Source organism: Augochlora pura, chromosome 1 (assembly GCF_028453695.1).
Source record: "Augochlora pura isolate Apur16 chromosome 1, APUR_v2.2.1, whole genome shotgun sequence".
NCBI classification, from domain to species: Eukaryota; Metazoa; Arthropoda; class Insecta; order Hymenoptera; family Halictidae; genus Augochlora; species Augochlora pura.
The window spans coordinates 11,516,945-11,541,649 of NC_135772.1; the positions used below are offsets into that span (position 1 = coordinate 11,516,945).

The 24,705-nt window shown below is 36.5% G+C and overlaps 1 protein-coding gene across 1 annotated transcript in view; it reads right to left on the reverse strand.

The window, feature by feature from the left end:
- LOC144467996 (glutamate receptor ionotropic, kainate 2) overlaps positions 1–24,705 on the reverse strand; it is a 211,558-nt gene that overhangs the window by 41,506 nt on the left and 145,347 nt on the right. Inside the window, exons 9-10 of the mRNA XM_078177070.1 lie at positions 3,582–3,683; positions 2,897–2,998 (exon numbers count right to left, since the gene is read on the reverse strand). Of these exons, the coding sequence (XP_078033196.1) occupies positions 2,897–2,998; positions 3,582–3,683 (204 nt within the window). The remainder of the gene's footprint in view (positions 1–2,896; positions 2,999–3,581; positions 3,684–24,705) is intronic.

The window sequence follows — 24,705 nt, forward strand, 5'->3', positions numbered from 1 at the left end:
AATTTGTAAAATGTAATAACAAAAATTGTTCTGTGACAGGGACAGTTTTTTTCTTCACTAATAGTATAAATAATGTAAAATCATTGTTAATGTCAATTTTCTGAATACGTTATTTATTCGTGACATATTCGTCGACAAGTCAGAAATCATTTTCTTTGTGTTTCATTTTTAAGTCTTTCTCTAACAGTACTAAGATATTTCCATAGAAACAAGCTAATCTAACAATTTTATAAACGTAAACAATTGTATAACCGTCGGTTTTGTAGACGTAAAAGTAAATAATTTTGAACCGAAATATTTATAAATGAAAAGTTATTATTTCTTCCGATATCTGATTTCTGCTCATACGTTTGTACTGAAATTTACATTTAATTCGACAAAGGTATGCATGGAAATCAAACGGATCAAAATTTATCTGGAAATATATGCCGAAGGCTAAAGCGACGAAAACTACAAATATTTTCGTACTAACGCAATGTTATTTCGATTGAAATATTTGCATGGAAGTAATCTTTTTCGATATCTAAAATTGGATATTTCGGCGCTCAGGAATAAACGCGTCATCTCCACTATTTGATTTTCGGCAAAATTAACTGTTTTTTCAACAACGGAAATTCCTCACATATCGAGTTTATTTAAAACATAAATCGCGAAACAAGTAAAACGGAGGGAAGTTGAGATTCATAAAAGAACGCCGGCGGTACTGTATTTGCACCGGTTGCAATAACAAAGCTGGAGAATTTTATGCATTTGAAATTGAAATGTATGAAAATCGCTGAAAAGCAATGAAACGTAAAATTTTGCTAAAATTTTGTTAAATAAAATTCTATTTATTTGGGCCATTCATAATCAAAATAAAATTTTATTTAAGATTTGTTATGAAAATATAATTGTATATTGTTCTAAATTTTCTATATTTCGTGGAGGGAATAGAATTTTATTTAATCAATAACAAAAGTGAATTGATCTTTCGTCATATTAATGGATGGGTCTCTTAAAGAAATTCTAATCGACAAGTGTAAATATTGCAAAAACAAATTGCAATAGATTATAAGGAATATTTTAGGGATAAAATTCAATCCTATCTTTTGAAAAGTGTTTAAATCGTGTATCTATAATGATATTCTAGGTTAGCTGACCCGGCATTCGTCAACTCTTCTCGAGCACTCATAGTCCGAGGGTTAATCCGACCATTCGTCGATGTCGCGGCCACGTCGTTCCGTTCACACAATCTTTAAGACAGATTTCATAAAACGGGAGAATCGTCGATGTTCTTTCGATAATCGTTTTGCAAATAAATCCTATGATTGTTGCATTGAATACTCCTATCAAAAATCTCGTTGTAGCTCGAGTCGAAATCTCGAACTTGCGACGCAAAATATGATAAAAAAAATATTCATTCATATTCAAGGTGACTAAAAAATCATCCAGCATTTTTTTAAATCGAATGTTATTTACTGTGTCACATTTTACGTAACATTTTAAAAAAATTTGACACAATATAACAAGTATTCAAATACAATCATAGATCAGTTTAAATACAAATGTCCATTCAAATGCCCAATTCAGAAATCCTTAGAATTTCAAGTTCAATAATTTCGTGATTTTCACGTTTTTTCAATTTTATTCATGTCCATAATTTCGGGTACTTACACCTAGTAACTATAGTCGAAACAGTATTAAGCAAGTCTGGCGAGGTTACTTTATTAGCCGGGATTAATTCGTTGCTAATTGTTTCGTCGAACGAAATGTAATTACTAGACTGCGGATTGTATGCGTTCATGGAAAAATTGGATAGCTACAATTTAGAATACCTTAATAAAACATTTAAAAAACATTTAAAATATTTTATAATGTCAATGCGTTGTTTTTAATCTATTGAGGTGATTAGATTCGCAGTCTAGTAATTACATATTTCATATTTAGTGCTGACAGCTGCAAGAAAATGTAGAAAATCTGATGTTCTATAAAGCTCTTTCCTAATTCGTAAACTCGTGAAAAGAAATTGAGTATTACGTGGTTCCGCAATGTTTCGGAATCGTAAGGGGACGCGTTCCAATTTCTCGGGTAAATTGGAAACGTCGGTCGACGGCTGTTCGGAGTGACCTTGACCGACCAGTTAATACGGTTCCGACTATAGCCAAGGAACGACTGATTCGTCGGGTCGGGTTGCTCTATCAGAGCGGACAAAGGAGACTCGTTCGGTCGACAATGCCACGAGGCAGTCGGTCATCCCGTAGAATACGGTGAAGTTTTATGCCTCTTTAACTTCTATTCCCGGCCGGAATGGCGCGTTACGTATAACGGATACCGGACATAAAGTACGAGATTCCGCAGCGTGGTGGCAATCGCTGTTTGTTACTGCGCGCCGGTACCTATAAATAACTTGCTTGTGATCGCAAACGCCCTGGGCATCGAGGCCTCGAGAATCTCCGTGCCGATCTCTCGGACCGAGGGCGTCCTCGTCGCTGAGGCATTATCAGTCTCGGTTGTGCCTGAAACTGCTCGAACTGTACATTCAACACGGCCCCCGCTCGCTCGCTCGCTCGCTCGCGAACGTTTCCGATCGTGTTCGATCGCGCCGATACCGTGTCGTCACTATTTCAGAGTTCGTTAAATTCTTCCCCGCCGTTGCTTCGTCTTCGCGCACGTACTATCGTTAAAGGCTACCGTGCATCGGGCGTTGATCGTGCATGCGAGCCCGAGGAAAAAATCGCGGAGCTGCTGTTTCCACGATCCACTCGAGCGTCGACGCCACGGGTCGCCGAGGAACAGCAGTCGCAGCGTAGTTTTCACGTCGTGTCACACTCGTTTCGTCGGATTAGACGGTTTTCTTTCTTTTCTTTTGTTTTTTTTTGTTTTCAACTAACTAGCAAAAGTTTCAAGAGATACTCACCAGGATCGTGATCACGAGCAGAGTGACGTTCGCGGTGCCCGGTTCAAAGAAAGCCGCGGTGTCCGTCACGTTTACGCCGACACCTGGACGCCATTCACCCACCTACGCAATCCTCTGTGTTAACGGAAGTGGGCATTTTTTTATTTACCGCGGCTGTCAACGTCAAAGTGTTAGAGCGTCTAGTACTGTGGCACGTGTGCATTTTACAATCAGGAAATGCTGGAGAGAAAATATTGCACAACCCTATCAACGTGTGGACGTTCCTTTAGTCTTACCTTCGGCGAAGACGACGCTGCCAATCCGGCTGTGGACCGAATTTCGAAACTATCTTTGGATAAAATACGTGTAATTGATAATCCGAAAATTCTGATTACGTCGAAACTTTTTAGGTTCGTAGGGGACCTTGAAAGAAGTGTTAGGCAAATCTTTGTTCGGATCGTAATTCGATTCTTCGAGGTAAGAACACCTCTCAAAAGTAGCTAAGCTGCCGTTTTCCTGCATATCTTTCGAACTACGTTATGTGTAAAACATTGTTACAGTGGAACAACGTGCTTTAAGAAACTGTAACGGAATTAATAATTTTTTTGTGCTTAGGTTAACACGAGGCACAACTTAACAATGGGATAAGTAATAATTAAGAACGGAACAAATAAACGAATTTCCTTACTTTTGGTTATGAGCATACCTTGACGAGCGAGTGTTGTTTCAGCTTCAACAGGTCCAGCTTGAATTGAATCCTGCGTCCTTCTTTGAATTCGATTGGACCGGAAATCCCCTTCATTTCCACCTGGAAAGAGATACGATCAAGTGAGTGCTCTGTTTCTATTGCTGAAGGAACTTTTCCACGGTCTTTTGTAAAGACCGATAGTTTCTTTTCGAGTACACTAGGAATTCAAACGTTGCTAAACAATGCCTTTTGAAACTTTGTGGGAGACTTTCTTATGCAAGAGAAATGTTGAACAAGTTCGGTCGTGTAAAGTTCTCATGTATCTTTTATTGCCGTAAAGATGATAGTACACGTTTCATTAAAAGCTTAATGAGACATACTAAGTAGTAAATATATAAAGTTGAAGAGGCACATTGCAGTGATAAATCTTCAATTTTCAGTCAGGTTCAGGTAGATACGATTTATTTACTGAACAAAATTTTTCAATATGTTCGAAATCGTTTCACTTTTGTAGCATTTACGAGAAAAGACAAGCTCGGATATAAAGTTAAAAAACATAATTTCTTAAAGTATTTTGGTCATTTTAACAAATTCTAATATTTATAATCACTCAGCGTCTATTAACCCGTGGCACTATAATAACGAGTCAGACTAGTGATACAGATTTCACGCAGGACCTAATAAATGTTAATATTATTGATTTCCACTACATCGAAATAAAAATAAATTCTTTCGTTATCAAAGTCTGGAAATGAAAGCGCATAAAGATAATTAAAGAAACAAAAATTGTCTGGCCCTATTAAGGAAAATATTAAGGATAAATAAATGCTAATCAACGCAGTGTGAAAGTTCTTGTAACATGCCAAAAAAGATTGAAGTCGTTTGATGGGAATTCGATAAAGTTTGTTTTCAGATGGTGTGCGCAAGCTTTTCCGATCGAGTATACGTATGCGTCAATAGACTGAATGCATTTCAAGGTCCTATACCTTTCACGAAGAAGCTGAAATAGTTCGAAGATGGTCCTAGATCGTGAAATGTCGGTCAATACACCAAGTTCCCATGAAGCGACCATAACTCCGGAATAGCTATTCATCCCTAGTGTATAAGCATAATATGGTGCGCAGGGATGGGAGGCTCCCAAAGGCGCGTTAAAAGTTTTCCCACTTAAAAAGTCGTTATCGCTCGGTCTGTGTCGGGCCCGGAAGTCGTTACGACCGGTTGTCGGCTTTGGAAGCTCGGAAGTCCGAGCGGAAGTCGGCCAGACTTGATCCGCGCTTTCTTCGGTCTCGCGAAAATATTTTGAGGACGTGCGAGATGACGAAGCTCGCATCGGGCCGCGGCGGTAACTTGCCGGCCCGGAGTTTCGTGGGATGCATAAATTTCAGAAACAAGTAGGGTTGCTCCGGGCCAAGGGACTTTTTAATCTCTCCGGCGCCTGCGTGCCAAGTTTTCCACCAACCAGGGCTACCGGCCGAGATGCAAATGTCCAATTATGATTCAACGATCGTGAAAAGATTTTTTCGAACTTGTCTGCCGGATTGGAACTCGTCGTTAGATTCTGTTCGATCGCTTGGAGAATTTTTGTGGAACTTCGTCCAATCGAGCCGCCTATTTCCGCAGGGAGGAGTGACCATTTTGTGAACAAAATCTTGGTTCTTACTCTGGTATATTTTTGTCTTAAAAACAATGATAATTGTGTCAAGTTCAATATGTAGTCATGAAAATAATTCTAAGTGAAGTCTAATACATAAGCTAACCTTACTTATACTTTTATTTTGACTTCTGAAACAGAAGACCCAAAGCAGGTCTCCGAATTGAACAGAATGAATAATTTTCGTATATGAAAAAAAAGATAAAAATGTTACATTATAATGATTCGTTAATATCACATTAGAAAATTATGCTAATATACATTATTCGTAACAAACGTCTAGATTTGCCATAATTCTTAAGGATTAAGCATTAATTTTACTAACTATGTGCTTGATCCCATCGCTGAAAGAATAATTTCTATTCAAGTGACAATTATGTGTTTGATCTTTACAGAATATTTCTACTCACTCTATCGAAGCCTAAATCTCGATGCTATGTGTTTTTTAATATACTATTTTGAATTTAATACAAACCAATTCGAATTCTACAGAAAGTATTTTCTTATAACAGGCTACATATGCGCCATTGTAAGTAGAAACATCGAGCATAGGTCAGCCAAGCTAACGACATGACGTGCAACAGGTATAGACATTAATTGATTAAAATAATTCATAAATTTGAATCATGGGTTTCCAATTTTCCTTGTTCATGGCTACATCCTTAAAGTTTTCTTTCAGAATTCTTTCTATAACATAAATATTTCTATCATATAAATTTCCCACTTGTTCATATAATTTTAAAACATGGAAAAGTTTTACTCAAATTAAAGAGAAGAAAGCTGGCGAACAGCCTTAAAATTATGATATTAATTAAATCGTCTCACTTTGCTCAATATTAAATTAACCCCTTACCGTACCATTTTCTTTGCAGTTACTATGATTAGAATTCTTACGATCGCATTAATTTCTTAGAAGAAAAAGGAATGTAATATTTATTGTTTGCTTACATCTATTTCAATGTTTAAATATTATTGACAAGAGAATAAACTTTAATTCCTACTTAAAGGAACGGATAAACATTCATACCTAACTGCTTATTACTAAAAATCTCCATCACGAGTCTGACTCGTTAAAGTACGGCAATGGGTTAATATTTGCCGAAAAAAAACAGATGCATACTGTTTTGTAACTTCAACTTCGGTCTCGTAATTATTCAGAGACGATGCACAAGATACGGGCGCCGAAAATCTCGCGATTTAATTTTCAGGGGACAGTAAAATATCCGCAACCGCACGATTTTCTTACGCGCGCCTCGTTTTGGGGGCTGCGGGCGAGAACGTAACGATCATTCACGACTGCAATTCGCCGAGATTCATTGGTGGCACATTGTGCAAGAAACGACGAGGAAAACGTTAATTAAGTATTCCGGTGATGGATGCGCATCGTTGTCGGAAGAAGTTTTGGTGAGACGCGGGCGAGATGCAGTCGGACACTCGAACTTCTTTACAGCTGTAATAAAATCCAGGCGGACGAACATCGTCGGTTGTAAAAGTATTACGAGCCGTTTCCGCGAGAGGTTCCAGCCTCCAGATTACGAGGCGATGATGATCCACTTATTCCCACGATTTCTTCTGCCCACCAAGCTCTCGCGCTTGTTGCCGTTTCCCTTTACGGTTGCCGTCCGATCAAATCGACTTCTTTTTATCAGCGCACTCTCACTCGGCAATGCGTGGGCAAAGCTGTGCGTCCAATGAAATTTACCTTTTAATATTGGCAGTGTTACGCCCTAGTGATAAAGAAAGGTAACGTTGAGGTAGAAGAACAAAAGTGTCGTAATGTGGGATCTCCGGGCAGAGGATAAAAGAGATTTAACTGCAAAGATGACTACGGTAACAGGTCCCGCTGATTAAAAAGAATATTCTTTGATGCTTATGTCGCTCATAATTCTTCCTTCTTCAAAAACGTATTTAACCTCTTGCAGTATAATAAGAGTCAGACTAGTGATAAAGATTTCATGGAAAGATCTACTAAATGTGAATATTTCTAATTTCTTTTAAGTCAAAATACTATTTAATTTTTCTGTTATGAAAGTCTAGAAACAAAACGAATAAGTAAAGACAATACGAGAAATAAAAATTGTCTGATCGTTTCTAGCGATTGTATAATTACAGATGTTCTATAAAACGCCATATTTCCGTGCTGTGAAAATATAATTATATTATAGTGAAGTTTTATAATAATTTCTCTCCAGTCAGAAGAGCTGTCATGGAGTTATTCTAACCTCATACTTGATTTGTGTAAGTAGTATATGTAAGTATCCTTTTTAATGGTTATCTTACGTAAATCGTAAAATTTGTAATCTTCTTTTTGAAATTCGTTCTATTAACATTAACGTTAACATATCACCCATGAAAGGATGACCGAATTATTTGTTCACACTTCAAAGTTAAACTTAAAAGTAAAAACCATTTTCCAGCATTCCACGTTGTTTAAAATTCCGATAAAAATTCCGAGATACCCATTGGGCTCTCTAATTTATCGTATAATCCCGTAAAACTATTTAACATTCAATTTTATTGCCGGCAGTCAAGGGGTCACTAATTCCTCTTTATTTTCCGTGTAATGCGGTGCGCGGAGGAGAGACTGATGGAGCGTGACCGAAAAAGAAAATTAGAAACATCAACGAAACGAATATTTTATTTGTCGTGCTCGGTTTAGCGCGGCCACGTGGGGTGGTCCAGTCTTCCGGTGTAACGCACCTGCGGAGAGATTCATGGGGGTTGCATAAGCGTCGGCTATAAAATTGCGAAGCCCTCATAAATACGAGCACGATCGATTTTGAAATACCTGAAGCACGCGCGAAACTCGAACAGCGCGATCCTTAGGTGATCTAGAACTTTCATGACCCCGGCATTTGGCGTTCGATCGGCGCGTATACACTCTCGTGCACGTCCATTTACGACGCAGTTTTGAAAACCGCGAGGCTCCGATAGAGATGTACATCTCAAGATTCAATTTTCTTGCGTGGATATACTCGGTGATCATATAATAACTACTACCAGTCCTCATAATTTTCTGGCTGAAAATATTGGGGAAAAAATATTTCAAACAATACTTTCGCAACAACATTGACAGTGGATTTACCAAAGGGGTCAAAAGATAATTTTTAACTGTTTCTGTAATAATTTTATGAAAATCGGAAAAGGTAGTACTAATATATTTCATGAAAAATGATATATGAATTGAATGATCCAGCATACTATGATCTTTAGATAAATTTGAAATAACGGCCTAACCACGTGATTTCTAAAGATAATACATACTAATCGTATTAATATGTTATCAAGTTAATGCGACTGTAATTTGACACGTGCCTATATCTGTGTGCGTACTAAATGTTATCGACATTAGTGCGACTAGGCGCGTGTTGACTGACTTTCTCGACACGAAATCGATGACGTTCATTTTGTAGACATGTGGTCCCAACAGGATGGTGACACGTGTTACGCTCCGAGCGACACAATGGAAGTATAGCATAAAAGGTTTGATGGCCGCATTATCTTATATTTGGGAACATCAATTGACCGCCAAGTTCATGAAATTTACATGTATGTAAATATATATGTAATCTATATATATATATGTAATAATATATATAATAATATATATGTAAATTTTTACATGTATACACAAATAAATGCAAATTACAAAAATCGAATCTAGTGCTGCAAGAAATCCAAAGCAAGACATGTGTCCGATATTGTGTTGTATACTTATTGTTAGAGTCCAAATATCTGAACGAAATATACATTTCCAAAAATTGTACAAAATTAAGTGTTTTATTTAAAAAACGAATTCAAAAGGTAAACATGGACTCACCATGCCATTCAATTGTATCTAATTATGTATGCACATGCCAAGAAATACATTTGAATTATCATATATTCATTACGGTATAGGTTAGAATCTGCGAACTTAAATGATCAAAGAGTAATAACTCTAAATTTCTTTGACATTAAATAATCTATTTCGGTCTCGTAGAATTTTTCTGGTTCGTCGACGAATACGTCGGAAGGGGTAGTTCGCTTTTATTCTACTTCAGCTAAGATTGGAGGTTAGCACCGATCGTGACCCGACCATCGGAAAAGTTTCGCCGTTTTACGATTGGTCGGCAATTTGAAGAAAATTCCTTAATTAGTATGGAACAAAGAAGTTACCAAGAATCCTCGGCCGTGATTAAAATTGGTAACCTATCGACATCGAGAGGTGCTAGGCATTTCCAAAGGATTTCAATCATCGCGACGTCGAACCGTCGGAAAATTTCCTGTCTCGAGAGCTTCGAGGGAAGGCGGATGAGGAACCGAGGGACAGACTCATAAACTGTGTTGTCGGTCGTTCACTTCTAGTAGCTTTTCCACCCCGTCGCCCACGTATCCGTTGCAAGCGTTCGGGATATGAGGGACAAACCCTTTCAAAATTTAAAACTTCAGAATTGTATTATAGGATTGGTACATACGAAATATCGTTTTTTAAAATAAAAACAAGACATACCTTAACACGCTGACGCCGCCGTCGATATTCACGATTTTCTTTGTGAGTCGGCGCCCGAATATTGAATTTCTATGTTTTTTACTATTGAATATCTGTTGTATTTTTAAATTAGACGATCTCACGATATTTGATATAGATCAGTCTTTGCAAGTTCTTTCAAGATGTTAAAAGAAAACTGATAAACAAATTGATAGACAAAATTCGATATTTCATGCGTATGTACCTAATACAGTTTGTATAATAATATGCGTGTAGATTATACAATATAAATATGACAGATTTTTTATCAAACTTGACAGACATCCATATCATTTAACGTCTTGTTTTCTACAAGAAAAAATATACAATATGGAACAATTACTCAGATAATGAATATCATTGTTATTTTTAAAAATATTGAGAAATTTTATATTCAACAATTGTACGAAGCGAAGGGGACTATAAAATGGCTGTAATAAATTTTTAATACGTTGATGGTTTTCTGCAACAAATTTGAAGATTGTTACTCGTAATTTTTTATATTTGATAATAACCGGGAATATTAGTAGCTAAGGAATAAATATAAGATCCATTAAGAAATATATTGCACACACAATAGACGATTAAATTATTTTAGCGAAAAATTAATATACGCAAGTTGGAAGTGTGCATTCAGCAATATTGCAGACTATATTATCCATCGCAAGAACAAAGAAACACGGTGTCTGTTCCGTGACTGCAACAATATGAATAGCCACTGCTCTATCAATATTCATGTAAAGCAGCATATCCGCGGAACAATTACACGCGTCCATTCGCGGGATCATTTCAAACCCACGGTTGTGGCAAACGTCAAATAAACAGTGCCGTCGCGATTATTAATTCGAAACGAAATACCGAGGATGCATATTCATAAGAAGAAATGGTACGGTATTGATTTCTGCGAGATGAAAATTCGCGCTCGGTTTAGCGATCGCAACAATTTTTTACCGGAGTGTGGAAAATTAATCGGTACCGAACCGCTTACAAATTGGATCGATTAATACCATTGCGGCGGTGTCTCCGCGACCGGTTAGTACGGGTAAGTCGCGAATGCGGGTTCCCGTGGTCATGAAAACACTGGTCGAGACATTGTGGCGCGAGTTTATAAAGTAATAGACGGCTTCTGTTCCAGTTAAAACGCGGACTTGGATCCCGGCTGCCCTTACCACGGATAACCTCTCTCGCCCGCTCTCTCTCTCTCTCTCTCTCTTTCGTTCCCAGCAACGAATGCTCGTTGCGTTCTGACGGCGTAAGCGTCGGATTAAAAGGACAATAACTGGACTCGGCCAACCGGATTACCCGAAGTACTCTGGCATGGTCACTTAATTGCCATTAGCCTCCTGTCTCTTACTCTGAGCGAGAAAAACGTGTTGCCTTTAACTACGTCTTCCGGGTCTCCAGACGCAATTGTAGATCCATCCGCAAATGGACTCGCGTTCAGTTTAAACGTTTTAAAACTTTATCGAGTACCGAGGAATTTTATGATCGGAAAACTGATCCGCTTACGCAAGAGATAGAATTCTAATGCCAAATCCCTCTGATGCGACGACAAGAGAGTACGTTGATTGCGCATTACTAAATTAACTACACGAAAACCCCTTCGCGGTTTCTGATGAAACGCGGTATCGGTAATGTGCGAGAAGCGCCTCGTTATCGGTTACAAGGAAAAGATAAGACGGTGACACGAGAAGTCGCAGTTCGCGAAAATGCTACTGAGCCACCTCACAAAGAAAACTGTAACAAATCAACCAGCGCGACTCACTATTCGACTCACAGGATCGACAGGTTTAATCGCGACAGTAGTTCGCACGGCAATGACTATTGACGGTTTTCGGTAGCGATCGCGTTGTGACACCCTCCTCCCCCTTAATTCGATCTTACGACTTCTCATTCGGCCGACGCTTTGACTAGTGCCAGACGGTACCACGGATAACTGGCAGCGTAAATTCATAAAGGATCATAGAGTAAATAATAATAATTCATAACCATTCGAGCTGTCCGCTTGCAAATGACAAGGGCTTGGGGAAAAGAAACATTCCTTGACGTTTGCAAGGGCGGAAATTACATTATTCCTTTATTTATTTATTATTTTCACGTAATCAAAAAAATAATAAATAATAAATAATAGATAATGGATTAATTTATTGTTATAACTATTGACACAGTTTTGTAGAGCAGAAACAGCTCTATCGAATGAATGTTATACACTTTGTCAAACTGCAACAAATCGTTGTAAAATAAAGGAAAATATAAAAACGCTACGGACTTATACCCCAGCCTAATAATTGATTCATTTTGCATTTTCAATAAGTTTTCATATCCTAACTTTTATATACAGAGATAAATTCACTGTAAAAAGTGATAACAATTTGTACATTCATTTATGAAGTGGAACTTGGAAATACAGGAAGAGAGAAAGAATAGTGCAGAAATTGTTCAAACGGTTTAAGTTTAAAGGAAATCGGAAATAGCAAGTTTGAACAAATAAACATATTCATTAATATCGGCGTCAAATTCTTTCGAAGAAGAAAAACAAACGCCAGAAAATTATTAAACTAATTCTCTTACGATACTCTATTGTTCTTACCAGCCTTTGTAAAATATATCTCTTGAACGTCAAAGGTTAAAAGCCTGGTCGATTTCTTTCTCACTCCATGCTCTAAAAGGTTCGATAAAAAAAATCACCTCAGGTAATGTAAGGGAGGTTTGACGTATTTTTATTTCTGCCGCATGATGTGATAAAATTAAATTTGAACGGTTTACGAAAATTAATAATAATCATCGTCGTTTTCTCTTTATACTTTTTATATTTTATGACAAATTTTCCTACTATTAACAATTTTATTCAGATTCTCCTGCATCAACAAAGTTAAGAAAATTTTTAAAGCAGCGAAAAGAAGCAAAACACTCTGTGTACACGCTAAATTGTAGTTTCTCCTATAACTTTACGTACACGTTTCATATATTCCGTTCGTCACTTTGCCTCACACAGTTTACTTAATTTATATTTTAAAAGCGTTGAACAATAAATCGCTCAATGTCCGCATATGCGAGGAACACAAATCTTTGCGATGGCTGCTAACAAGGTTTTGCAATCACGGAAAAGCTTCTTCCAAATCTAACGAAGTATTTTCCAGTGCGCGGACTAAATAAAAATAGTGTAATGAAATTTCAGTAGGCGCGGTTGTTTCCCTTGTTTTTGCCGCAACAACTCATGCAAGATCGTAGTTGGAAGGAAACAGGATTCGCAGCATTCATCCTCCGTTTTTTTCGTTTCTTACACGTACCGGTGAAATATATTCCGCGTCGAAAATTACATGCAATTCCCCTGAATTTCTCGGCGAAACGGAAGAAATGGGCAGGGTATTATTATTATTATTATTACTATCACTATTATTATTATTTTTCTTCACGGTGCAGTGTAGATGCACGCGCCGCAAACTATTCCCTTCGCCGCCGTCTCGCCTTTTCACGTTACAGTAACGATTCGGATGCACGCGTTCGCTCCGAGTGATAAAGTTTTGAGCGTTACCTCGACCGCGCATTATGGAACAGAAACCACCCAAAAGTATTAAAAAATATTTTCTGATTAAACTCACATATTTACGCCTAATTTTCTGATTTTTTATAAAATGAAAGAAGATAATAAAATCAATGTAAATTTAACAATCAATTAAAAACTAATTATGAGTTTTTATCTTATTAACGCGAAACATTTAATAAAATTATTACTTTAGTAATATTTATAAATAATGATATAGTTTTAGAATACAAATATTACATATGGAAGAGGAAATATTCAATGTACAATGCAAATAAATTTTGAGAAATCTTATTTTCAGTATTGTGAAGCATTTTTTACATATCGAAATATATCTCCTGAATTTTTTCGTAAAAATGTTAAAAATTATGTGAAATGAATTACGATAAAAAGGGCATGCCAAAGTGAACGAGAATGGGAACACTTGGATGCACTTTTGCTTCGTAAAACTTTTTACAGTTAAAAAACAAAGTTTGGCCGTACGCACTGAGAAAAACGCAGTTTCCAGAGTTTTAAAATTTTTCAAAGTTAATTTTTGTTAAAAGTGCAGCGAAAAATTACTCGGTTTTTCGTTGGTTTTTGGATGATTACAAATTTTATAATTATATAAGTTATATATAGCTAATATAATATAATCAATTATATAAGAATACTTCACTTATATCTTCGTTGACCAATGAATAAAATATTTAAGAACTCGATCAATTTCTAACACAGTTAATGTCTCCAATTTCATGTTGCCGACAAATGATTAAAGTAATATTTAATATTACTTTAATCATTATTATATAAGGATAACTGCGATCCTCGAGATCGATCGAAAAATAGTTCAAGGATTCCGAGGAATTAAACCGATGTGAATATGTTCTCTGCAGTGCACAAGGGAGCGCTATACAGTTAACGACAATGGTCCGATCTATAATTCCCGAGCAATTTGAATTCAATCGCTGACTATGCGAGTTCAACAAGTGGCTCGATCGGAGAGGAAATGGAATCCCGGAATGCTCATCGAAAAAGAAGTTCGATAACGTTCCTAAGCTTTTTCTATACGCTCGCACGACTAGAAATATCAAAAATTTAGAAGCGGAGAATGCCGATGCTGAAATATCCTCCACGGATTGTACGTGTACAATCGTTTGCAAAAGTTTTCGGTTAGTTGTATTCTTCACTGTGTTTCACATATAACGCCTGAACAATGTTAGGAAATATCTAGTACAAAATTATTAAATAAACTCTTATTTACTGATTATTTGTTTACTGGAATAATATTTTAAACTAATTTTACTCTGCTTCAATGCAAACATGTTAGTAAATACTATCTACTACTAAATTAATTTTGCTAAATTATTTAACATAGAGAATCCATTTTTATACGACTTCTTTTTATTGCAATCGAGGTAAATAATAATTTTATTTCGCGTAAAGATATATTGTCTAGTTATTACTAAACGATTGTCGAGATATCGTTTACGGAATGTAAAGTGAAGAATCTATCACGCCGATAACTTTTACATGCTACTGTACACACTCTTCCGACGATAAACCATCGGACTCCTGCGTGCATTAAAGAAAGTAGATACAATGGTACAATCGCGGATATACAGAGTAATCGTGCTAGACTTTTGAAAATATTTCTAGCTGGAAACAATTGTACTGTTTTAGCAAACAGAAAGTTCTCATAATAGTTGTAATATAAAACCGAATAAAAGTGATAAGTGTTCGGATGACATACAAAGAAATCAGTTATCAGATTTGTCGATCATCTACCAATGAAAGAGCTCGTAATTCAACGATTTTTCAAACTTCTAATTGTCAGTTAATGAAAATTGCATTTGAAGATATATCGATAACCTTATATGCGTTTGAAGGCAAAAATAAATTTTTCGAGCATAATGTTCGAAGCAGAGACTGGAAACCGAAATATTTCGAGACTTGCGTATTATATCGGTAGATTTGTTTCCACGAATATCATACCAGTATATTTATTTCTACAAACATTATTACCACATGTTTATTTCCATATTGTTCTGACGTAATTGCCGTTTGGTAAATTGGCTTCAATAATGGAATATGACGTTCATACTGGTGAAAAATACCGAAATGTTTATCGATATAATACCGGTACGAGCCCCAGGATTGGTTACAATATTACAGTAATTGGTTGCAGCGTAACGGCGTGACCGATAATCGCGGCGGCGCCTTCGCAATCTTCTTTTATCATACCGGTACGAGTTCCTGAATATAGGTCGAAACATATTAGTATTTTCCCGTACCAGTATGACATCGGTGAAAATACCGGTATAATATTGGAATTTCGTATACCGGTATCAGTCTCTGGTTCGAACCATCTCCATCGATATGTACAGTGGGCCGCATTAATATTCGGACACCATTGTAATTGTGAAATTTTTACTCCGTATCTTTACTGTTTTTATTTTATCTTTATTGTTTGTTAAGTTAATGAATTTATAGTTTTTTAATAAGTCCGAACAGTTACTTACACTTATAAACTACAAAGCGTATTGAATATCCGAATATTTTTGCGACGTCAAAATGAAGCACTTAATATCAATTAACAATAAAACTATACAAATTATGTAAATAAAACTTATGTTTGTAGAATCTAAAATAACTGTTCTGACTTATTGAAAAATTATAAATTCATTCAACAAAGTAAAGATACGGAGTAAAAATTTCTCAATTAAATATTAAAGCGGTGCACTGTAAGTAGAAAATCCTCGCAATGGTCAGACATCGATCACGCGAAGATAAGTTTCGATTAGAATAACAGATGTTCCCAATAGTCTGGACAAGGCACGAAATCACTTATCGACTATGTCGAATATTTGTTAACGAAAGTGCTCGCTTATCTGCGATTAGCGAGGCGAAAGCAAGCGAGGCAACAACGTTAATATCCCACGGTTTATACGCGGCCACGTAATTAACGTGGAAATCGTCGAGGGCTCTTCGTCGTGCAATTCCATCCCTAGAGTGTCTTTGTGATGCTCGCGTTTAAACGAAGCAGGGGGTAACACTTACGACTGGCTCGCGCCCGTGTGCACCGTCCACTCTGTGTTTTTCAATCTAAGCTAAGGGGAGAAAATCTCATTTGCACGCGCTTTCCCATGTAATCATATTCCATGAATCTGAGGGCGTAGCTCGCCGCGAAGCGAACGATTGCAATTAAGCCGGTAATTAAAAGTCGACTAGCGATGTTCATTGTGCACCAGCATTTAACGCCGGGTTTGTTTCATTTGTCTCTTCGTATGTACGCTGCGCAAATTCAATTGTTGGCGGCATAGATTGATTCAGGTGAATTTCGCGTGCGCCGCGTGCACCACCCGACTCCAGCGTTGAAAGAATCGTGGTCAGATTTGTTGGGGAAAAAGCTGAATGAAGAAAATATTCGGTTGGCGATGGAGAATCTAATAATACCAATATTATGGCTGTCACTAATTTCTGATACGCAACGTTATCTGAAAGCAACACTGATTAGCATATACAAAAATACGTAGTCGAGAATTAAGAAAGGCATTTTATAAATTTTTATTACAGGCTCAGATAAAAAGTTAAAAAACGAGACTTAGCTAGTCGAATGAGAAGATTTGCAAATTTTCATCGGTAAGCACTTTTATTTAAAAATAAAAATTGTAAGTAGAGAAATTTAGTAGATATTAGAAGTAGGAATAATTAAATATTGAAGGTACGGCAATTGGTCTTTTTTTTTAAACGTAAAACCGTCGTGAAGCTTTCGAGATAATCGAGTTTGAAAATTTGTCAGACCCGGCTGCATTAATATTCACTAGAAGTAGAACCAGAAAGTCATGGACAGACGCGCCGGATGATTCTTATTCAAATAACCGGAGTGCTCAATGAATTTTCAAATTCAGCTACTTCGAAAACAAAATCCCGTGTAAAAAGAATTCTGTTCGAAATTTTGTACGTATCTTCTCGCGTAAAATCATTCGTGTTTCAATTGCATTACCATTTTCCACACGCGCTGTACATCTGCATTTATAATAAGGTTCTAGATATTTTTCTACGTGACAGAAAATTAAAATTTTTTAAAATATCAGTTGCGGTGGATTCGTTTATCTGAACGCAACAATGTTCAGAATTCCTTAATATTATTATGCACGAAAAATCACTCGATCTTTTATTATCAATAAATAGTAGATATAGATCGTCACTGAAATTCTTGGATTTCTCGAAAATTGCATTCATTCGTTAGATTCAGTAGTAACCCGTGCCAGGTTGAAGTCGTTGATTATAAGGACCCAAGTGATAATTAGCCTTGGAAATAGTCTTCTTTGAGTTTTCAATCTTCTTTTTCAAAGAATTTTAATTGGCAGTTGCGAATTCATAAAACGATTGCTGCAATCTTGTTCCCCCGTAGTTACCGCCAGCTCGCGGCAATTACTTCTGATTCGGTTCAATTAAGCTGCTCGGAATAACCGTAATATTACGATTCAAGATTTAGGATCGTGTCGAATTGCCCCATTAGAGGACTGAAACTTAGTTAGACTGTCAGAAATCTCGCCTTGGCTTCTCGCGAGCCGCTTATGGGAGCTACATTTTCATTATTTAACGACACACTTTGGCGCACTTTGCTCGTATTAACATGCAATTTTAAGGAGGATGTTTTTTTAATAAACTTTTGGCATCTTGAAGTGTTTCTTTTGTATCCTTGGATAAATTATAGTATAATAAACACGTTAGAATGTAGGACATTAATTAAAGAAAGTAGTAATGTAAAGATTTGCTGCGGAACATAAATTGTATTATTTCAGATAATACAACAATTGTGTTAGTAGATTTTATATCACCATGCTTCGTATTAATTGTATGTACATTAATAATTTGAATGAAATATTGATGGTAATCCATAAATCCGACTAAAATCACAATACTGTGTATTTTGTAATGAACGCATGGAATAAATAAAGAAGTAAAAACGTTGACAAAAATGCGATTCAATAAATTGTAAAAACGTATAACAACAAAGTATAATTTCAACATTTAAATGAGAATATTGAACATTTTGTTAATAATTGTTCATTCGATTAAAAATTTCAGTAAAGACCCCTGAAGGACGACGGTGGATTAAATATATAAAATATACGAAAATTATATAATAAATATGTGAAAATGAAGGCTATGATCATAATATAATACATAGTGGGTACAGTGATAATGTAATGCTATTATATTTAAGGGAGGATCGTAACGACGCTGCAAGATAAACATATTTTATTCCTTTTTCGTGCGGTTGAAATATATCGGTAGGAACTCTTCATTGTAAATTCGGATTAAAGAGTGAGGACGAAGGTAATAAAGCCAAACGATAGTGATTATGCGAGGGCGAAACGAGATGGAAAAAAGGGAGTCCCGGTGGATTGAAAAAGAGAAACGGATATGAGTGCAGACCGCGTGGGGCGAAACATGCGCGGGCAAGGGTAGAAAAAAAAGTGAGAGAAGCGTGACAGCCAGCAATTTTGGTGGCCGTTCGTCCAAAACATTGCGCGTTCCGCCAGGTACGATGACGGTTTGCCAAAGATAACGCTTCCCGCGTCCCGGCGACCCGTCGGCCGTGATAAAAGACCACCGTGCACAATTTTAACGCTTCGTGGTCCGAATACGTGCACGAGCGAACACGTGAACTCTCGCGTCGCATGCTCGGTATTTTTTTTCTTTCATATGTCGCGAAGCAGAGCGTCTCCGTGGTCGGTCTTTTGTCGCGGTCGACCTTTTGTTTGGAAATTCCGTCTTTGTCTCCGGTAAATGTCTCTACTATCACTATATGCTACGGAGATCGCAAAAATGTAAATTAGAAGTGCTACCAAGACCTGACCTTGAAAGATTAATAAAGAAGAAAGGTAAATTGTTGACTTTTGTTTGTTAGTTTACTCTCTGTTGATTTTTGTTCGATATTATTTATTTATCAGCATTAATTGGTGCCAATTATTACTTATTATAAAATAACTATATAACTAATTTATTTAATACAAATTATATAATAATATAACTATCGTTCTACAATTTAATTTCATGCAAAGAAACAATTATTGTTGGATAAACGGTTGCCATTTTCTTTCCTCTTTGTCGATCTCTCGAGGTCAATCCAGCTCTTGGTAGCACTTTAAATTTACATTTTTATGATCTTAGTAGCATATTCTGCTACTCCTTGTTAGTCTTTTCTGTTTCTTGACTATTCAATTTTTATTAAACTTTTTTTCTTTCTCTTCAATTTCGACGAAACTATGGAAGAAATTTAGTTAAATAAATTTCATACGGTATCGTGAAGAAAAATAGCAACAAATTTAATTGTAGCTGTGTGTATTGCCCTTTACGTAAAACAACTTTTGTTTAAAAAATTTTGTTTTGCAATATGTGGTTTAGAAGAAGAAATAAGGTGAAAGAGTTAAAAGACTGACTCTTTATAATGGAATGTTCACATAAAAGAGCATTCATACTAGACAACGATCACATAACAGGCGTCGATGTCAGAAACCATTCATACAACGGCGGTTCCATTGTATAGAGACTGAAGAAGCAGACACCGGAGATTCGGCTTTTCTTAGTGCTGTTGATTGGTAGGAAATCGAAACAGTTCTAACGTGATGGTATCGCGTTACGTTTAGGAAAACTTGAATGTGGTGTGGTCCAAGTAAATTGATATTATTTGTATTGCGTGTGCGGGAAAACCGCGAAGATGGTGAAAATTATATAGAGTGTAATAGTAAATAAATAATGGAAATGTAGCCATCAATAATTTTGATATTTCATAAATCAGAATTTTCTGAAAAAAGAAGACATAACCTTGTATCGTAGGATGTTAAAATTATTTTAGACAACGTTTAATTGCTAAAGTGAGTGTATCAAAACTTCGATACCTACAAGATGGATATTTCGTATTTGTATTATAGAAAAATTCAATTTTCTTCAAAAGTAATCAATACTTTTAATTTCAACTTATCATAGAAAGCAATATAAGTGATATTTTCTTATAATCTGTAGGGTATTTTAAAATTGCTTTACTAAAAGATTCGAAGAGTCAATTTTAATTTAGCGTATAAAATCTACAGTTTAACAAATTCGCGACCAGAACATTTTTTCCGTTTCTCATACTGGGTACCAGCACAAATAATTAAATTCTGAAGCCGGTTGCCACAAACTTGTATCGTTAAAGCAAGGATAAAAATGATAAAATTTGTTTTGAAATATCAATGTAGCAATTATATGTTGTTTAAAATAAAAAGATTTGTATAATTTGTATACTTGTTATATTTCCTTTAATATAATTTAAAATTACGTGAATTCGCATTAGCAGCAACCAGCAATAGAATTTTAAAGTGACGAAATTCGCATAATTAAAAGGAACACTAACATTACTAATATGAAAGTGAAAATAGCAATAAAGACGATCTGTTACGTTCAGTTTCACACTTAACACGGGTTTAGAAGATGCATGTTCACAGTCTGTTAGATTGAATTTGATGTCATCGAAAGATGTCAATGAGAATCGGCCAATAACACGATACAATGTAGCAGGACAGGGGCTTTATGGCCGTCCACTGGGGCGGTCACGTGGATTTTGTGGTTTCGGCCATGGTCGATTAAATAATGGCCGTCAGATAGAGAAAATCAACAGTAATACCGCAGCACAAGAACTCGAGATTGGTGCAGTTCCACTAAACAAGGATTTCTTGAGGAGATTCAACAATGAAATACAAATACGGTCATTTTCCATTTGATTCGAAACTGTGCACCTTTCGTACGATAAAACGTTTAAGCAATTTAATAGTTAAGCAGATATTGATTGTTCAAATATTTAACCAAACTGTTAACTCTCAAGATTTGATTAGTCTCGATTACTTTGCCAGTCTGCAGCTAATTAGTTTGCATTTACATGGAGCAGACAGTAAAAGTATCTGCACAGAGTAGAAGAACAGATAGCATTTCCTTAAAATAATTTATTCGGTTCTTCGCTGTTGCTCGAATTCGCTATGACGTTTACATTTCTAAATTATCTTAATGAAATTTTGATTTTATTTACATGCTCAGGTTTATTAACCATTTAGTCCATTGCTGCGAAAATTTTACTTATAACTTCGCGACGGATTTCGTATATAAAAAAAACTATTGCTCTATTACAAACCTTGTTTTCGCGAACATTTGCGGTTTTCTATCACTTTGGATACACGAAAGCTCTACTAGATAATAGTTACAATGTAACCTCTCGTAAAGTGCTTCCCGCGGAAGGAGATAAATCGAGTAAATACGAGATCAAGAGCAACGACTGCTCTACGCGCATGCTGAAGAGAAGCAACGACGAGGGAAACAGGAAAATCCGTCAATCGTCATTCTGCGCTACGCCCACGCGTTCCTTATCCCTCAACATTTCATTCAACACATTGGGGAACATTCGAAGCGTATCGGCGCGCAGTATAAACAGCTCGATGCGCGATTTGCCACGAAATCGCGATGATTTATGAGGTTTCGGTCCCCGGTAGGTTCTCTGCTCGAACTGTGCATGCACTTGCCACTCAATATACGTGACTACTTTCTTGGTTGCATAAGTAAAATGATACGATTTTTCAAATTGTTAAAAGCGAAAGAAATCGCAGTCCTTGTGAGACGATCCAGTAGTTATGAAATCATTAAACTTTGTACATTAATCATTATTCGAATTCAATTCGTCCTTTAATGCAGTGGCAAGGTATACAAACATTTTGTACTAAAACTTTGTTATTATTATTATTATTATTACTATTATTATTAAAATTATCTTCTCGTACTTTTTTACACAGTAATTAAATTTGCTACCCTTGCTCCTGTATTCCTTGTCGTTGCTATAACATCAACAAATGGCATATAGCATCAAGTGTCAAACGATCGAGGTAGGTCTTGAGGGCCTGGTGAGGGTGACGATGAATGACGCTAAGGCTGAACCATTAGAGAAAATATAGACACGCAATACATACATAATATGTATAATTTTAAATATGACAAAGCAGTTCTAATCGTCGCTGTTGTAAAATACATCATAAGGCAAACGTTTAAAGAAGTCGTTCCGATTCTGCGCGTCTTTCGCAGATAGCGGTGTGCCAGTTGAAGTGTTAAAGCGGATCTCACCAAATTTGTATCTCGTTTCGGTCTATGAAATGTCCGGAACTCGCGGAATGATTTACTAATTCCGCGGAACAACGGTTAAAACTGCTATGATAGGCGTGTTCGCGAGGATTACAATGCGCGATACGAGCCGCAATTTCACATCAGAGATTCGTAACAATTTTAAACGTCGCCGGTGTTTACGGTTTAACAGCGGTAACGAGGCTGGCCGTGCATAAACGGGGCCTTTTTCCCTTCGAAAGCGTGCCGCGATAACGTTCAAGCCGTAAAACTACTTGGCGGTACTCCAAACCCGTTTATCGCGGGATTAGCTATTCCGCGTTGTTTGTCCGTACGCTTTTCCGGGCATCTTTCTGGCGAAATTTTGGCACACGCGCGCGCGCGCTCTCTCTCGCCCTTCTACCCTGTTTATCTCGGTTGGCGGGAGACCAGGGTCCATCGGCTTCTTTTCTCATTTTGGAAACGCGCTGGTAAGGCGGCCCCGTCGCGGAAAACGGGTCGTTAGGCTGTTACGGGAAACGTAAACTCGCGATAATTGCCGTCGATTATTTTTCAACGCTCGGTTCCATTTCGGGACATTCGAAACCCGTCCTCGTGGAATGCCAGTTGCGACAGTCGAACGACGCGCGACTCGTATTTCTATCACCACAGATTAATTATTCTTTTTACCGGACCGCATTCATCGTTGGGTTATGCTTTATTCGGGTGACAGAGAAGAGGCGAATATTAACGAATATAATTTTATTCTACACTACCGAACGAAAATGTGATCGAATAAAAATTTATTTGTGCAGGAAAATAATTGATTTGGATAAAAATGATAGAATATAAAGTGTCCTCTTCGTAGTCTATCGATTAATTTTTTCCATTTTCCTTTTTATAATTACTTATTTTCAACTGTCGCATCGGAAAGTCTTTCCCTTTTGGGTAAATTGATGATCGCACACAACTAACTGATCTTTTAAAAGCTTGTCAAATTAAAGCTCGTTTTAATGAAACGTTGGAATTAACTAGGAACTAAGGAACTCAGGAAAGTTTAGAGGTTTGTTAAATTTTGAGTAGAGAACAAAGAAGTTTATATTTACAGCAAATATGCTGGAAATTTTATAATACATGACGACTCCAAGCTGGCTGAATATCTACCAAGTTTTAACTGCTATTATGGCATAATTATTAACTCGGAAGTTTATACGCTTGCGAGGTCGAGCAGAAGCTTATTATAATTAATTGATGTATAATAGACACGCATTGTTTTAAATTAATAACCAAATTCTAAAGACTTCGCATAACTGTAACAGCGTAACAGTTGTTAAATGTGAGATCTATTAAATGCAGGAGTTCGTAATAAATACTTTTCATTATTCATGGAATGTCCAGATGGTAATTAAAACAGACATATGGATTAATTAAATATTAATTTGAATGAAACTCTTTGAGCGCCTCGTTATTTCATGAATTTTATATTTCATCTCACAGAGAGAAACGTGTATGTAGGTACATTACTTTTAGATCCCGTTACTCGCTCGAGATAAACACCCCTGTTTCATATAATTAAATTTACTCAAAACATAATGCTAAAAAGTTGTTTTACGTTGAGATGTTTTCAATTTATAATCAGCCCTCCGCTAAACGGCATGGTATCGCATAAATAACGCAGAGCGTGACTCAGAATAATTCGGAAAATAATATTATTCTATTTACTTTTCCCTCATCCCAACGAATGCCGTATTACGAATTATTGAACCAATCATTTATTTGTTTAATAATTCGGATTCATACATTGTTAATTTATCAAGAATTATGGTTAAAAGATTTAAAATATTGTAAGAAAACTTGTAAACATACAAAAACGACAATTCCGTGAAAAAACGTCTTTTGCCAATTTTTTCGATCGCCATTTGTTGTAACATGTTTGTTTCTCTGTGTAATTTATATAGCAACAATGGTGCCTGGAACTGGACAATGTCAGACTTCGCAAATCTATATTCATTGTTACCATAAATACGTTGCACCGGCGACAATACTACTTTTGTCAGGAATTCATTCGCGATATTTCATATTGTTTGCCCGATAACTCGTTACACCGAAAATAAATTACAAAACTGAGTTACGAATCAATTTATCCTGTGTGCTCATTATTCTGAACGTTGAAATGGCGTTTAACACGCAAATCGAATTCCGCTATCCAGCGACGCGCTAGAAGCATGCACTTTGTCATCCTGGAATCCAATGGAGGCGGGGACAGCGCAAATATCTGGAGACTATTAGGGGACCACCGATATTGGAATTTAGCCATCTCGCTATT